We start from the raw sequence: 17,298 nt of genomic DNA on the forward strand, positions 1-17,298 counted from the left end.
GCGCACTGCGCTGATCCGATGGCAGGAGCCAGGTACTTATCCTGGTCTCCCATGGGGTGCAGGGCCCAAGGACTTGGGCCATCCTCCACTGCACTCCCGGGCCACAGCAGAGAGCTGGCCTGGAAGAGGGGCAACCGGGACAGAACCGGCGCCCCGACCGGGACTGGAACCCGGTGTGCCGGCGCCGCTAGGTGGAGGATTAGCCTAGTGAGCTGCGGCGCCGGCCTATCATGACCCTTTAAAGACCCCTCTTATGCAGCATTTGCAAAGTTTTAACTATCTTTTAATTGCATTTCCATGAACTTTTTCAAGTACCCCTGTATAAGTATGCTAATAAGTGTGTAATAACTATACAAAGAAAAATTATAACACAGATTACAAATGATAACACTTTTATAGTAAGTATACTTATTAAACAAACTATTATGAGTGTCCTATTAAGTGTGTAATAACTATAAGAAGATTAATTTTAAATTTCTTCTGATGTAATTTGGAGATCAAATTATTACAAGTTAAATGGTATTTTATATTTAAGTGATTTCTTTGTGTTTTTAAGTAAAATAAGGCCATCAGCTATGAACCAAGTTTTCACGGACTCAGTGGTAGTTGTAGGAGTTTAAGAAAGAGACAATGCCTAATCCAGTCATTCACTATGGGATATTTTCCTGTTTATCTCACTTTGATCCTCAAGAGAATTCCGAGTTTCCTTAATAAGCTTTTAGGAATGCATCTCATGTCGTTGAACTTGGGACTTTGTTATATTTCAGAAAAATAAAAACTGGGAGAAAACTCAGGTGTGGTACATTTACTCCTTGAGTCACTTGTTTAACAATTTTTTTGAGAGTCTTCTACTTGTCTAGACCTGCTCTAGGTTGGAAGTGTGTGAGCTACCGCCACAGAGTTCTCTTGCTGAGGGAAACAATGAACAAGTAAACCAAGAGTGGTCTTCATTACAAAGAGGGCTATTGAGGGAGGGAGCAGGATGCTGGCTATGAATGGATAGGGGGTCTGGAGACCCCTGGAATTCTGAGGGGGATATAGTCCTCATAGAGCTGAGAAGAAGGGACCTATCCCTCCCTTGGTTCCAGCACTGGCCAGGAGCAAGAGTGTTTGAGGAAAGAGAGGCTAGTGGTGTGGCTGGAGGTCAGGGAGCAGGAGAGAGTTGTGAGGCAAGGTAGAGAGGAGGACAGCAGCAGGCCGGGCAGAACCATGTGGGCTCCAGTTAATGGTTGGACTAGAAGTGCTTTAGGGGCAAGAAGGCGTTAGTGCTCTGCCAGGATCCCCCTTACTAGGAAAGTGTGTCCATCCCTAGCTGCTAGGGCTATTGGCTATTGAAGTTCATAGGCACACCCTTCTCCAGAAATTCCTCCCAGCCTGTGAACCTGCTGGACCCAGAAATGGCTAGGATGGCTACCCTCCCCTTGGGGGTAGACTGCAGCTAATGACTGACAGATACAGGTGTACAAAGGTTATTCCCCAGCCTTCATCTGGAACAACTCTGTGGTGCTACTCACATTCCAAGGCTTCTCGTGAAGTCGAGTTGATCCTGGACTTCCTGGAGACCACGTCTGAGCTTAGCTGCTGCTTCTGGCCCATCCTGGTTCTGCACCTGTTTTGCAGGTTTCTCCTGAGATCCCACTTTTCGTAAGGCACTAGCTGGAGAACTCTTGTCTCAGGCTGTGCTTATAGTACTGAGAGCTGATAGGCTATGAGCTTCCCGAGGACAGTGACTATGCCTGGCTTGTTCATCCATAGGTGGAGGATTTCAGTGGGGGCGTGACATGATCTGATTATTTAAAAAATTCTCTGACTGTTGCCTGTGTGCTTTTATATGTGGGCAAGGAGGATGAGGGGGAGGAGAGAGAAGAGGTAGATAGACCAGTTACATTGTATTGGAATCAAGATATGACTGTCTTGGTTTCACAAATTAAAGCATCTCTATTAAGCAAAAATTTTCATTTGCAGTTAAACTTACAAAGCTCCCCTTCCATCAAGAAAATTTGCAAGTAATTTTAAGCAGGTGAATGTTAATAAAAGAATAATGTATTGTAGTACAAAATGAGAGGAATATATGAAAGATCAAATGCTCATTAAAACTCTGAATCTATATATGAACATTTACCATAGAAATAATGAGACAGAAATGTGTAGTGGATCTTTAGCTTAACTTATTGGAGTTAGTCACTGGGCCCTGGGGGAGACTGTAATTTATATATATATATATATATATATATTTTTTTTTTGACAGAGTGGACAGTGAGAGAGCGAGACAGAGAGAAAGGTCTTCCTTTTTTCCGTTGGTTCACCCCCCAATGGCTGCTGCAGCTGGCGCACCGCGCTGATCCGAAGCCAGGAGCCACGTGTTTTTCCTGGTCTCCCATGCGGGTTCAGGGCCCAAGGACTTGGGCCATCCTCCACTGCCTTCCCGGGCCACAGCAGAGAGCTGGACTGGAAGAGGAACAACCAGGACAGAATCCGGCACCCTGACTGGGACTAGAACCCGGGGTGCCAGTGCCGCAGGCGGAGGATTAGCCTAGTGAGCCACGGCACTGGCGGGAGACCGTAATTTCCAAGATCTGTTTGACTCTGGGATAAAAGTGACAATTTGAAAATGGCTCTTGTTATTCTGTGCATTCGGGGTTGTAAATGGGATCTGATCTGTGTCAGTTTCTCAGGGGGACAGGGAAGTTTATGTTCCTCACTCAGATGCTCCTCAAACTCCTCCCTACTTGTTAACCCCTGCAACAGAATTTAATAATAGTCAGGCTCTGACTGTTCTAACAAATGCAGCACATGAGGAATATGATGGTAGTTACACAGCTAAGGCTTCCAGGGAACATGATAACCAAGAAGAAGAAAAATGCACTGAATATTTATCCTTTTGTGAAAATATTAATGTATTGAAAGAGGTGAACCAAAAGCAGCAAAATGACCAAAAAGGCGGTTGGGTTCTGCTGTGCTGTGACAGTCCTTGTTTGGAGGATCTGAAATCTCTTTTGCAAATCTGCATCAGAGAAAGTCTTGCCAGACAATGTGCAGCTTGCCTGAGGGCCTGAGGACACTGTAGGCACTCTGCTTTCCCCCAGCTTAGAGTGAGCGGGACTGGGTGGGGGGAAGGGGCTAGCCCTCATTAGTGAGTAGAGGGAGCACCCCTGAGACCCACTGTGGAGCCTGGGTAATCTGAGCCCCCTCCTCAGGGGAAAGGTGCTGCTGCTTCCCCTCTCAGTATACGGGTCCTCCTGGAACGAATGCACAGAGCTCCTGCCACCTTCCAGGGGCTCCATCTTTTGTAGAAAACCAGAACCACGGGAAAGCCTCTAACACACACTGAGTTGCCGTGATGCCTTCCAGACAAACTGCACTGGAAACTGAGTGGGGCACAGGCATTGGTGATTTCTACCAGGCTTGCAAGCTTCCATTAGAAGTTGGAGAATCACCATCTACAAAGATCCAGCACGATTTTGGTAACTGTAGTCGGTGTCCTCATTAGGGCACAGGCCCTGAGAAAGCAACCCAGAGGTCTCAGTAGGGGGTGATTTTGCAAACCCCTTCCTTGTCCCCAAGGCATTAGAGACAATGTCTCTGGAGCAGTTTTGATTGATCCTAGCTGGGAACAGGGTCTTGCTGGGTGGGGCCAAGGATGTTACTAAACAGTCTGTGATGCACAGGACAGTTCTCACAGCAGTTACCTGGCTGATGCTGGCAAGTGCTGATTTAGCTGTAAAAGTAGTTCTGCATGCAAAATGGCACACAGCTTCCTATAGCTGATTTGTTGTACACTTACCACATTCTAAGTACATTAAATGTGATAATAAACACTGACTATTGTTTATCATTTATTCCCATTATGTGGATGAGCAAATTAGGCCTAAAAGTTATAAGTAATTTGCAGAAGTTAGATAATTTATGTAAAGCCACGTGTCTAGTAAGTGAAAGATTGGGACTTGAATCAGGCTCTTGGCCACCGCACTATACTGCTGCCCAGAAGGGTCTTGGGGTCTTTTCGTGGCAGAAAAGGGATCCCAGTTCATGCTTAGCACTCAGATTATTCCTTCTCTTCTAAAGAGTGGCTGCTTGAGCAGAACAAAACCTCCTCATGCCAAAGAGAGCCTTTCTGAGCCAGAGAGTAATGGACGTTGATCAGTTTTGTGGCCAAGGTGGAGCTACAGAAGTACTAAGAGGGATTTCCAAAGAGGATGATGAAGGATGCTTTCAATACAAGAAGATTCCAGTAGTGTTTGGCAGCTTGTGGGCACCACGCAGTGCAGTTTGGGGTAGTGCCTGGCCAGCCAGACTGTGTTTGTGACAACTCTGATCTTCCTAACTCAGAGCATCTGTTAGAGCGATGCCTCGGCAGGAAAACACAGTGGGAGAACGGCTGCTCAGAGCATGTGAGCGTCTGACAGGCCCGCAGTTGTCCTCCAGAAAGCCCTGATGTCCCCAGGTCCCCTTTGCTCACTGGCCCTGCCTGTGCCTTGTGCAGACAGAGGAAATGAGAGTACCCAGCAGAGGGCATTCACCCTCTCTCGGGTGTTCCTCCCTATGGTCACCGCATCAGGGAGAGACTACCAACCGGGGTTGCACCCACTGCTGAGCGTCATTGTCTCTCTGAGCACACAGGTCAGAGGCTCTACAGAATTGGAGCAGGGTCCATGGTACCCATGAGGCCCTTGTAAGCCCACACATCAAGCAGGGCATATCTGCAAAACACAGGCTGGCTTCTAGCCATAACTCTACTGCTGCCTGACAAGTCCTATTTTCTTCTACAACTTTTTCCAGATAGAAAGAGAGGCCCATTTATGGCCGGTCTATAAAATATGCACAAAATGGTCATGGGAAAAAGAAGCAGAGGCTTTGATGAGGTTAGAGGCCCTGACCTAATTTTAGACAGAATGGTGATATGGGGAAGGATGCCCCTACCACTCTCTTCCAAGCTTGTCCACTCCTTCCTTGGCATTCTTCTCTAAGGGTACATTTTGTTTGCTTCTCACCCTGAATCTTGAAGCTTACAGCAGAGAATTAAAGTTTAAGGAGGACACTGGCTTGGTGTGTTACCAATGTTTATGGAGATCTACTTTTATTAAGAATGCAGGCCAAGGGCAGGTGCTGTGGAGCACTGGGATAAACTGTCACTTGGGATGCCTATACCCCTTGTCAGAGTACCTGGGTTCAGTACTCTGCTCTGGCTTCTGGCTCCAGCTTCTTGCTAATGTGCAGCAGGTGATGGCCCAAGAACTTGGGTTCCTGCCACCCACATTGGAGTCCCAGATGGAGGTCCTGGCCCAGCCATGGCTGCTGTGGGCATTTGGGAAGTGAGACAGTGAATGGAAGTATCATTATCTTTTTCTCCCTGCCTTTCAAACAAACAATAAGTATAAGCCCAATGACTTATGATTAAAAAAAAAAAGGATGCAGACCATCGTCAATGGATTTAGAACCCACAGTATTGCCTGGACTGTGGGATCCACTGTCTGGCTCCCTACTGCTCCCACAGAATTTTTCCTAAACATTTTTTGCTTCTTCAGGCTGGCTTTGACCTTGCAGGGGGATTCTGCTGCCTGCTCACAGAGAAGGTGAAGTCATCAGTATGATAACCCTCAGTGTTTCTCTGTGGTCATCACTAGTGCTTTTTGCCCATCAGCTCTGGTTTCTTCTCCTTTCAGACCTGTGACAGGATTACACTTCCTGGGCCTTCTTTGACCAGGTGGGAGGCGGGGCTAATTTTCACAGGGAGTTTTAATAAGCAGGATCAGGTGAAAACATGCTATTGCTGGGGTGAGACTCTCCAGAACTGAGTTTCCTTCTGGCATGGAGGAAGCATTTGAATTGGTGGTTGTTTACCAGTTTCTGTTTTCGAGTAAATGCCATTCCAAGATGAACATAACATGGGCCGTGAAGAGCGCTTCTTTTATGAAAAGCCACTGCCACTTAGATTTTGGTTGTCATCCCAGCATGACTTAGCCGATCTTGAGTAACAGCCTGGCCCTTTACCCAAGAAATTTGCTGCAGCCATCCTGTCCCATTTTGCCTTCCAGCCTTTTTTCAGTGGAAGAACTCTCTTTCCATCTATCCTGATCTTCACAGGCACCCTTGATTACAGTCCTTAAATGACTTCCTTTTGTTTGTTTTTAAAAAAAGGTAAAGTCCTTCGGCAAGGTCTGCAAGGCTCTGCATGGGCGAGTCCCTGTCTGTAGGCTCATCCCACATCCTGCTCCTCTGCATGCTGTCTTACGTGGTGGCATTCTCCTTTCAGTTGCTAATTCTTCTCACCACAGGGCCTTTGAACATGCTTGGAATGTGTGCTCTCTGCCAGAAGTGCCCTCCCTACGTTTGGTAACTTTCCTCATTCTTTAGCTCTCAGGGAAAGCATGAGTTCCTTGGAGAGCCTTTACTGACCTCCCTGCTTAGGTCACATCTACTTTGAGAAGTTCGCACACTTTCATGTTTGTCTACCCCATAGCATTTGCTATAATTGCAGAATTACAAGTTACTTGTGTGACATTTTGATTTCTGTGTGCCATCCCCACGATGGCTGAGATCATGTCATTTTCATTCACTTCCATGTCCTCAGTGATGGCCAAGTATACTTTGTAGTCACTCAGAAGAACCTTGTCGAATGCATGAATAAAGATATATAGCTGTGTTGTCCAACTGGTGACTCTTGGCTCTACATGGCTATTGAATTGTCAGGTAATCACTTTTTTTTTTAGTTAATTACTTTATAAATTCAGTTGCATAATCACACTGGCCGCATAGTAAGGGCTAATTAGCCACACGAGGCTCATGCCTACCATACTGGACAGTAAAAAACAGAATGTTTGCATCAGGCCCTGTTGGTGTGCTGGCAGGGGCCTATGCATGGCCTGTAATGCCCTCCAGGATCAGGTTCTTGGTAAGCAATCTTTTAAACTTGTTTCTCTCCTCACAGTGACACAGGCCCAGGGAAATGATCATCCCCCACTGACCATGTTCCCTGACATGCCCTCTTCCTCATGGGCTATGGCTTGTACCCTTCACCCCTCTCTGTCTACATTGCCAACTCATCTGGCTCTCATCCACTAAATCCTGCTATCAGCATTTCTGCTGGGGGAAGCTTTTGCCAGGGTCTGAAACAGAGCTGACCAGGGCCTCCTTGGGCCATGTGCTGCCTCTATTTTCTCTCCTGTATGTCCTGCTCAGAAAGGATTGAAACCCTTGTTCATACTCTCTCCACTGCTGCTCAAGGTCAGGGTCTGGCTCTTGGTCTTCCCAGTATCTTCACCCCTGAGCAATGGTGAAGTGTTGAACATCAAGGAATGTTTAATAAATAATCAGTGAATATTTGGTGAAGAGCATGGGCGTATTATTTTCTTAATACAGCAGCATGGAGGGAAGGCAGCGATGTCACTGTGGTGGGGCTTGTAAGGGTCCTCTCAGCCATCTGCTTGCTTTCTCCCTCTCCATGGTCCTGTCTTGGGTCTTCATTGCATGTGAAACCAACTTTCTCAGTCAAGAATAACCCAGCAAGTGTGGTAGAGCCAAGAAAGGGCACCTCTAAGGTTCCTGGGCCTGCCAGGCCTGGGAGGACCGAAGCTGCTTCCTGAGGAGTATTTGGGGGTGGGGTCTTAGAGATGAAAGGAAAGATGGCTGGAACCTTTATCAGAGGCATCCACAGCAGGGCACATTCTACGATGCTGGAACCTTTTTTTTTTTTTTTTTTTTTTTAATTTTTTTTGACAGGCAGAGTGGACAGTGAGAGAGAGAGACAGAGAGAAAGGTCTTCCTTTTGCCGTTGGTTCACCCTCCAATGGCCGCCGCGGCCGGCGCGCTGCGGCCAGCGCACCGCACCGATCCGATGGCAGGAGCCAGGAGCCAGGTGCTTTTCCTGGTCTCCCATGGGGTGCAGGGCCCAAGCACCTGGGCCATCCTCCACTGCACTCCCTGGCCACAGCAGAGGGCTGGCCTGGAAGAGGGGCAACCGGGACAGAATCCGGCGCCCCGACCGGGACTAGAACCCGGTGTGCCGGCGCCGCAAGGCGGAGGATTAGCCTAGTGAGCCGCGGCGCCGGCCTGATGCTGGAACCTTCATCAGAGGCAGCTACAGCAGGACACATTCTACGATGCTGGAACCTTCATCAGAGGCGTCCACAGCAGGGCACATTCTACGATGCTGGAACCTTCATCAGAGGCGTCCACAGCAGGGCACATTCTATGATGCTGGAACTAGGGACCTTCTAGGACTGTGGAAGAGGTTGCGCCTGTGATCTCTGCTTTGCTCCGTGAGTGAAGTGCTCATGGGCACACCCTGTGCAGAAGCTGATGAGGTCGCATCATGGGTTGCCTGTCGGTTTCACCCAGGCAACTCATAGCTCTTTGAGGGCAAGACTATGGCTTCCTCTTGGGTTTCCTGTCAGTCTGAATTTGTTGCAGAGCTCGTGGTGGTGGCAAAAGCAATTTGTCAATGGGAACCAGTCTCCCTTGTTGGTGATACTGCCATACTATGTGATAATAGATGTGCTTTCTGCTATGGGCGTAATATATTTTGGAAAGAAGTGTTCTTGTGTCTGGTTTTTGTTTTGTCAGCAGCAGACCTTTGCTTAGTTTTATCCAAAGACGCCCCATCTCCCTTTCAAGAGGAGTGAAGGTCTGTATCGTGCAGAATAGGGCTTTCTCTTTGTCTCACTCTCCTCTGACAGTTGAGCCTAAGGGACTGATGCCCACAGTCCTCTTCTGCAGTGAATAGGAGGTACTTTTTTTTTTTTTTTGACAGGCAGAGTGGACAGTGAGAGAGAGAGACAGAGAGAAAGGTCTTCCTTTGCCGTTGGTTCACCCTCCAATGGCCGCCGTGGCCGGCGCACCACACTGATCCGATGGCAGGAGCCAGGTGCTTTTCCTGGTCTCCCATGGGGTGCAGGGCCCAAGGACCTGGGCCATCCTCCACTGCACTCCCGGGCCACAGCAGAGAGCTGGCCTGGAAGAGGGGCAACCAGGACAGAATCCGGTGCCCCGACTGGGACTAGAACCCGGTGTGCCGGCACCGCAAGGCGGAGGATTAGCCTAGTGAGCCGCGGCGCTGGCAGGAGGTACATTTGATCCATGTTAAGACCCACTGAAGTTAGAAAGGAGGAAGAGATGATGTAGGGGAAGGAAGGGAAAGATAATCCCTCTAAGCCCAGAGGTGAGGAGAGGAGAGAGAGAGAGAGAGAGGAAGAGAAGAAAGGAGTATGTCTTGTACTTATCAAGAAGAATAGAGCAGCAAGGATTGCATCTGAGTGTGTACCCTTTGTGGGTACAATCTATGCCCTACTGAGCTTAAACTTGATTTACAGATTGGCTGTGTTTTCCCAGTTACTGGGACTGGAAGTCCTCTAAGCATTTGTTTAGAGTTGTTTAGAGGGAGAAGAAGGCTTTTGAGAAGGATATTTAGGCCCAGTTCCGGGGGAGGGAGGGCAGGGAGAGAAAGAAAGAAATGGAGATGGAGAACACAGCCAGATGTCTTTCACCCAACAGGGCCCTGAAGGAGAAGACCAAAGACTGTTTATACAGAGGAGCTGCAAGCCAGAGCTGGAAGGATTGTTTTCTCTAGTTGTGGGCTTATGCGCTTAGGTGTGACTCAGCATGGGGCAGAGGGTCTTGCTTCTCCAGAGGCCAGCTTGGCTTTGGAAGGAACTGTGGCTCCTGAGAGCTAGCCTGGACTCAGGTGGTTAACACAAACATCCTGGAGAGATGTGGATATTAAGTATAAGCCAGTGCAACATGTGCTTTTGTACTTCTCATTTAAACTCACAGGCTCATGAGGCCTGCAGAGACATTTGAGGCACACATGTGATTCCACATGATTTTTAAAATAACGCTTTGAAGTAGACATTATTATCCAAGTTTTACAGATGACATAAGTGAGAAACCTTGGGGGTTGGGAGATAAGTGAATTACTTGAGTGGCCTCTAACGAGTAGTTGGACCCAGGATTGACCCTAATGGGCACCCCCTAGCCACATCTCCGACATGCCTCCTGAGCAGCGTGGTCCTCTTAAGACAGAAGTCAGGGAGAACAACCATATCCTCAGACTTTTTTGTCTTCCTGGGAGGAATGTTGGGCTATATGAATGATGTCCTTCCTAGGGGACATTGCTAGACTTCTTTCAAGAGATAACAAAGAAAAAGAGGAGATTCTCAAGATCCTTAAACCCAATTATAACTTCTACTAGAAATAAGTTTTAGCCAAACTATCAATTAAAGCAATTTTAAAAACCTTAAAATTTCACATTTTAGGTTTAGTGAACTAGAAAGTTTCATTTTTCTTTACAAGGGTATGGGACTATCTCAGAGGGTGAAAGGACTTCCAGAGTCCCAAGGAGAGTCAATACTAAATGACAGTAGTGGTGCTTGTTCTTGGAGCTGCAGGGAGTTTTGTTGTTTATAGAACCCTTCTTCTTGTATCAGTTTGTTTGAAAGTTCACGAAAGCTGGGCTCACAGAGTAGAATCTTCTATGTTCTTATTGCAGATGCTGAATGAGACCCAGAGAGCTTCCCTGACTTGCCCAGTACCCCATGAGTAGTAAGTGTATGAATTAGGCTAGAAATCTGATCTCCTGGCATCCATTTCAGGGTTCTTTCCCCTTTGCCAGGTGCTGTCCTGTGTGATGGTGGGCACCTGTCCTCCTCTAAAGGAAACTGACATCGTGGCTAAGCCAGCCAGAGGGTGAGAAATTAGAGTGCAGCTTGGAAAGAAGCAACATCCAAATGAAAGACATGACCTGGGCACAGTGCCAGCCAAAGTAGCACCCACTTCATTGAGATCCAGGCATTTTGTGGACATGCAGGGTGGTTCTATGAGAACTTCCAGAAGACTGACATGTGAAAACCTAGTTTTCTAGAAGAAATGGTTATGTGGTCAGTAATACTTACGATACCTTTCTTCTAAAGCAGTGATGCATATTAAGGGCACTATAAGATTTTGAAGCAAAGGAATGTGTTGACTGTTTTATTCAAGGTCTCCTAATTTATTTGAACACAAAATGTTTTTTCTTTTCTTTGTAAGGGAACACCTACTAGTTATCTATGGAGCTTCCAAGAACAACTAGTTTACTTTAATTAATGAATTAATGGGTTTATTTGACATCATGTGCACACAGCCTTAGGAGTTCTTTTTTTTTTAATTTTTTTTTAAATTTTTTGACAGGCAGAGTGGACAGTGAGAGAGAGAGATGAGAGAAAGGTCTTCCTTTGCCGTTGGTTCACCCTCCAATGGCTGCCGTGGCCGGTGCGCTGCGGCCGGCACACCGCGCTGATCCGAAGGTAGGAGCCAGGTACTTCTCCTGGTCTCCCATGGGGTGCAGGGCCCAAGCACTTGGGCCATCCTCCACTGCACTCCCTGGCCACAGCAGAGAGCTGGCCTGGAAGAGGGGCAACCGGGACAGAATCCGGCACCCTGACCGGGACCAGAACCTGGTGTGCCGGCACCACAAGGCGGAGGATTAGCCTATTGAGCAGCGGTGCTGGCCAGGAGTTTTTTTAAGGTATATATTCCAGACTCAAGACTCATGATATCTCTCTGTCTCTGTGTCTCATTTGTAAATAGCAACGTATTTATTTCCTATCCAAGGACTAACCATGCCCGACCCTGCTTAGCTTCTGAGATCAGAAGAGATTGGTTACGTTTAGGGTGGTATGGCCGTTGACAAGGCAATGTGTTTGTAAACAGGCCATAGTGCTAGTCATTTCAGTAGGCAAATACTCAGGATTACGTTGTGTTCATATAAGCATATTGAAGTTCATAAATTAAAAATGGAAGTTCATTAAAATACCAACAGGTCTTTTTATATTAGGTATTTTCACTGGTAATTCATGATAGAATAAGTTGTCAAGGAAGGCCAGGAGTCTGTTTTTGCACAATGGCATACATGGTTTGAGAAAATCTGTCCAGTGGATCTCCTTGAAATGAATAAGACTGGCATTTTATGCAGGACATTTATCACCTTTCTACCTATGGATTGTAGCAGACATTTGACGTTCATGATGGATATTTCCTGAGATCTTTAAGACTCTCCTAATTGGCAAAAACCACTAAAGCAATTAATTTCCCTCATGAAAACTTTTTATTCTGACCTAAACTGTCATGTTCATGGTGGGCTTCACTTTTTCTTTTCGTTCATTACCAGGACCATTTTGTACTTGGTAATGAACAATAAGAGGGACCGTGTAGTAAGAGGGATCATGTAGCTGTGGAAGGCGAGACTTTCAGACTGAGTGTGCCATAAATGGCAGTGTTGCTGGAGCATTTTATTTTATGTTTCAAGAAAATGGTGAATGCCTCCATTCCTTGGAAGGTTGTAATCGATTCGTTCATGAATAGCCAAAACTGGCTATCAGTCTGTGAATGTGTTTTATTTTATGTTTCAAGAAAATGGTGAATGCCTCCATTCCTTGGAAGGTTGGAATTGTTCATGAATAGCCAAAACTGGCTATCAGTCTGTGAATGTATTTTATTTTATGTTTCAAGAAAATGGTGAATGCCTCCATTCCTTGGAAGGTTGGAATCGTTCATGAATAGCCAAAACTGGCTATCAGTCTGTAAATGCCAAGCATCTCCTGTGCTCTGGGTTTCCAAGCTGTTTTTACCTTTACCCTCTATTAGGAGGCAGGAGAATTCTGTGGCTTGGAGAAGAAAGGGAATATTTTTAGTTTTGGAAGCTCCAGCTCTTTTTTAGTATTTCAACATTGCTATTACCCAGCTGGTTTGCGTTTGTTTGATATCCCAGCAATTTCAGGACATGGTTGCTGTGCTTTGGTGAAAAGTCTCAGTAAGCTCTTGGGTTAGGCTAAAAAATGGGTTTCCTTGAGCTAAGAAGATAGAATTACACTTGAAACTGTATCCTAACTTCCACAAATTACCCATCCCCAACTCTGTGCTTTCTAATATTAATCTCTAAGGCCACCTTTCCCGTGGTTCATCACTTTTACCTTTGGGACTCTAAAAGCGTTTTTCTTAGGATATATTATTATTATTAAAGTAAAAGGACAGGAAGTTTTTTTTTTTCATCACATTTGGATGGTCTCCTGAGATCAGTGACAGTGATATATATGGTTTGTTCAAGGCTAGTTTATCCCACACCAGTTAAGATAATCCGGAAAGAGGAGAAATGCCCAGAGTTCAGCCCAAGGGCATTCAAAATACCAGTCAGTTTAGACCATAAGGAAATATGAAAAATAGGTGAAAAACATAAGACTCTTCAAAAACTGATTGGCTGCCTTGCTTATGTGAAAAGCACATTGCTATTTGAACAGATGGTCTTTGGGGCTCTTCAGTTTGCATTAGGATGAATCATGTTGGGTAACAAAAGAGAATCCAGAGTACAGTCAGAAATGGGAATATAATAGACTTTGGCTCCTCTGGACTTCATTTTGGCCAGTTACTGTGGATGTGAGGACTTCTGAGTGAAAATGGCTGTTAAAGATACCTTGAAGTATATCAAGGAAGTGGATCCAGCTTACTCTTGGCAAAATCTACTTGAGCTTCCTAGTAAGGGCTTTCATACTCCATTGGACCGAAATTCCTCTAAACCTCCCAGAACCATGGATTCCATAGACCCTCTATACTAAAATATTTTCAACACAACTAGTTCCCCGGCACACAGAAAAAGCTCAATAAATGATATTGAAAGGCGCTAGTGACATGTTTCTCATGTAAGACTTAGGAAATTGCTACTAACTAATGGGAGCCATCACTGTAATGTCTCTGCCATTGGTTTAGAAGCTGAAGTTCTCTTTTGTTGGTCTAGGCTCAAGATCTGCTCATGGACTGATGATTGCGATTTCTCTCTTTCTCCTGGTGGGCTGGGGCTTGAGGTCAGAGGAGCTGGTGAGAAAGACTCTGAACAGCTCTGCAAGGGAGGCATTTCCCCAGCTAAAGGAACTCCATGTCCTCATAGTCACCTTGTGGGTGCATAAAATACACATGAACACAAAGCTACACCAGGAGCCCTGTACAGAAAGGCAGGATGGCCAGCAGGGATAGGGAAGCTTACCTTCTTGACTTCATATTTAATGGCGAGTTTGATCCGGCTCAGACTGGGACGGTGGTGGTCGGGCCAGACTTGAAAGTTCACATCACCATTTAAAATTGCTTCCACCTCTTCTGTGTCTCGGCACAGGTCCAGCACACCCACCACAAAATCCTTGCACTGCATAGATAACTTCCTGTAATCGTTCTAACAGAATAAAGAGAAATCAGGGGTGTGGCACAGTGAGCCCCATAGATTGGCTTGTCCAGTACAGCAGTGTCGATCAGCAACTGTTCACCAAGTGTGAGCTTATGGAGCACCCTGGAACAAAGGGGATGCTAGATCCAGAAGCAGGATAGTTTCTCCTAACGTACAACCTAGAGGACACCTTCCCTAAGTCAGCACTTGTCAAAGTGTGGTCCAGAGGCCACCTGTGTCACATTAGTTGCAGATTATCAGGCCCCACCCCAGACTTACTGAGTCAGAATTTCTGAGGACAGATCCAGGAATCTATCTTTTAACCTTGCTCTGAAAGTGATTCGAGTGGAGGCACACTGTACACTGTGCTCTTTCATGACAGCAGCTTTCTGTGTCCAATTCTGAGCCAGTACTGGGAGAAGAGTAATTAGGACATGAACTGAACTGAGGATGGTGGAAATAACACTCCCCTCCCAAGCACTAGCCTACAGTGGTGATGGCTCCCTATAGGAAGTTTGCTGAGATATATGGCTGCAGTGCTAACACTGGGGATGAAATGTACATGTTATGGGCTAACAACTTGTCTGTAAATTACGCATTTTAAAATCAAAGTAATTTAAATCTATCAGGATTTTTCTTACTGCATATCCATTTGTATGGCAAATCATGGCTCCTTAAATTACCTGCCTGTTGAATAAACATTTTTAGGTCTCGACATTTTTTTTTGTCATTGCTTCATTGGTTTTTAATGAGTTGCTCCTGGTTTTCCTTCCTCCTTCCCCTGGGTACACCTGTCTGAGTATCTTTGAGAGTCTGACTTCTGTTCCTAGTGACTTCACCACTTCTCTCTTCCCTAGCCAGGCTGCTTAGATTCCAGGTAATGATGCGAACTACTGGGCAAGAGAACATCTTATGTCACTCTAATCCCACTACTCCACATAATGTTTTCCCCTAGAGTCCTCCTTGTTGGTTTCTCAGTTGAAATGAGTCTATTCAGAAGCTACATAAGAGCCAAATGTCACTTTCGATGTTAATGACTGTCTACAACCCTCAGACTGGTAAATAGTGGTTGGCAAATAAGAGTGTAGTTTTGCTTTTCCAGAACCTGGATTCCTTAGTGAGTAAGGGGGAGCCTGGCGAGCTGAAGAAGCTTAGCCATTTTTCTGAGTTAATGATTTTTGTCTCCTTCCAGGGCTGTTGCATCAAAGTGTCACTTTGTGTTAGAGAAAGAAGTAAGTAAGTGATGGCTGGAAGAAGGAGAGGATCAAGAAAATGTTTTCGGGTAAAAATGGCTGTCCTTCATTTTGATATAGAATTTAGGCAGAAGAAGGATAGAAAATTAGATAGAAAAATGGCCGCTCAGCTCAGGCACATTATCTTGGAGAAAAATTAGGTAAAAACACTTGAAGCGTTTTAGATTTTGGTGCCAAACACAGAGCTGGGGAGCGACATGAAGAGATGTGCTGTGTGCTCCTCCATCCATAACATTCACACATATATCTATCCACTCATTTGTTGAGGATCTATTATGTACCACGCAATGAAAAATAAATCTGAACAAGGTAAATGTGGTCTGTGGGTGATGTGTGAGTTGAGGTGGCTGAGAACCCACCCTTAGGCCTGTGTAAAAGAAATGCTAGAGAAAGCTTGCTTAGACCTTGTCCTGGCTAAGATATCCTGCATCATCCTTATGAGCCAGAGGTGGGAGGCTCAAAGTACACCAGGATCAGCAAAATAGACAAGGTGAGTTTCCTCGCCACAGGATCCCTTTCAACCCTGGCAGTCGCTCTGCTACAGCTCAGGTTCTTTGAGTCTCTGATCCCCACCCTGGCAGCTTTATCATCCATTTCTTGAGAACAAGAAGTTTCCCTGAATGTTATTGCCTGTTCTTGGTAAGAAGGACACTATTGGTTAGATCAGAACTCACCTCCTGATGGAAACTTCTCTCTGGAGTCGCATACATGGATGGCTATAGGAAAGGAAGTAGAAAAGACTTCACCTAAGACTGGCCCAAAGTTCTCCCTGCCAGAAGCAAGTCCAACTGTACTGCCCAGAGCCTCTATGTATACCTAGGTTCAGCCCAGTTCAGAAAACAGAAATGTTCCACTTCATTGTAGAATGCCACTTCCTTGGACTCTTTTAGCCAGGATGCCATCAAAAGGGGATGCACTAGCACAGCCAAAGCAGGTGTATTGCTTTCTGCTTTCTTCACTAGACACTCAGACTGGAAGATGACTCCCACTTCTTGTATGTACCCCTGAAATCCCATCTCAAGCACTCCTTTGATTCCAACAGGCCTACAAACTATTGACCATATTTCCTTTTCACTGATTTTCACCCTCTTAGGTCACTGCCTTACATTTTGATGGTTTTTATTTTACAAGCAATCATTATAAATCTTGACTGTATATATCATCACCTCTCTTGAGCTCCTCTTATTTCATTGTCCTCATTGGTTAAAAGTCTGATCTTGGTTGGCTCTAAATTTCCACTACTCTGATCCTGCCTCTGCACTGTAAGTGTGGCTGAGAACACACAGCTGTAAACTAACTGCAACCTCAGGTGGTCTTCAGCGTTTAGGGCAATTTACTCTCCTCCTGTCCTAAACAAGCATTTTGTACTTTATGCCCTGCCTTCTGACATCTCCCTCACCCCCAACTCTCAGATGATACCTTGTTTCCTATTTTCTCAAGAAAAGAGAAGTCATCAGAAGAGAAATAGCACATGCTCACATCATCACATATATCCTTCTATATACATGTGTGTTAACATACTCAGTGTTCCCTCTTATTATGGGCAAACAACCCTGCTTCTCTCCAAGGTCAGTTCCTCTGCTTGGGTGTTGAAATCAACCTCTTATACCTACTCAAGGGCAGGGTTCCTGCAATCTTCCATTCTGTCTTCTGCTTTGTCAGTTTCTCCTTGTCCCTACTGGTTCAGCATATAAAAATGCTGTTATTTCTCTTGTCTTTTTTTTTTTTTTTTTTGACAGGCAGAGTTAGGGAGAGAGAGACAGAGAGAAAGGTCTTCCTTCCGTTGGTTCACTCCCCTAGTGGCCGCTACGGCTGGCGCTGCGCCGATCCGAGGCCAGGAGCCAGGTGCTTCCTCCTGATCTCCTA

General features: G+C 45.7%; 1 protein-coding gene and 1 long non-coding RNA gene across 5 annotated transcripts in view; one reads left to right on the forward strand and one right to left on the reverse strand.

The window, feature by feature from the left end:
* Positions 1–17,298, reverse strand: part of TRPC7 (transient receptor potential cation channel subfamily C member 7) — a 131,898-nt gene that overhangs the window by 70,430 nt on the left and 44,170 nt on the right. Inside the window, exon 3 of the mRNA XM_070076125.2 lies at positions 14,006–14,188. Within this exon, the coding sequence (XP_069932226.1) occupies positions 14,006–14,188 (183 nt within the window). The remainder of the gene's footprint in view (positions 1–14,005; positions 14,189–17,298) is intronic.
* Positions 1–17,298, forward strand: part of LOC149126065 (uncharacterized) — a 296,586-nt gene that overhangs the window by 39,811 nt on the left and 239,477 nt on the right. Inside the window, exon 4 of one of the 4 annotated variants that reach the window (XR_016236142.1) lies at positions 2,249–3,789. The exons of the other annotated variants lie outside the window; for them this stretch is intronic. This is a non-coding gene — a long non-coding RNA (uncharacterized LOC149126065). Of the gene's footprint in view, positions 1–2,248; positions 3,790–17,298 lie in introns of those variants that run through there. 4 annotated transcript variants of the gene reach the window in all.

The sequence above is a fragment of the Oryctolagus cuniculus genome, chromosome 6, assembly GCF_051225735.1.
Source record: "Oryctolagus cuniculus isolate XC-2025 breed Fujian yellow rabbit chromosome 6, ASM5122573v1, whole genome shotgun sequence".
NCBI lineage: Eukaryota > Metazoa > Chordata > Mammalia > Lagomorpha > Leporidae > Oryctolagus > Oryctolagus cuniculus.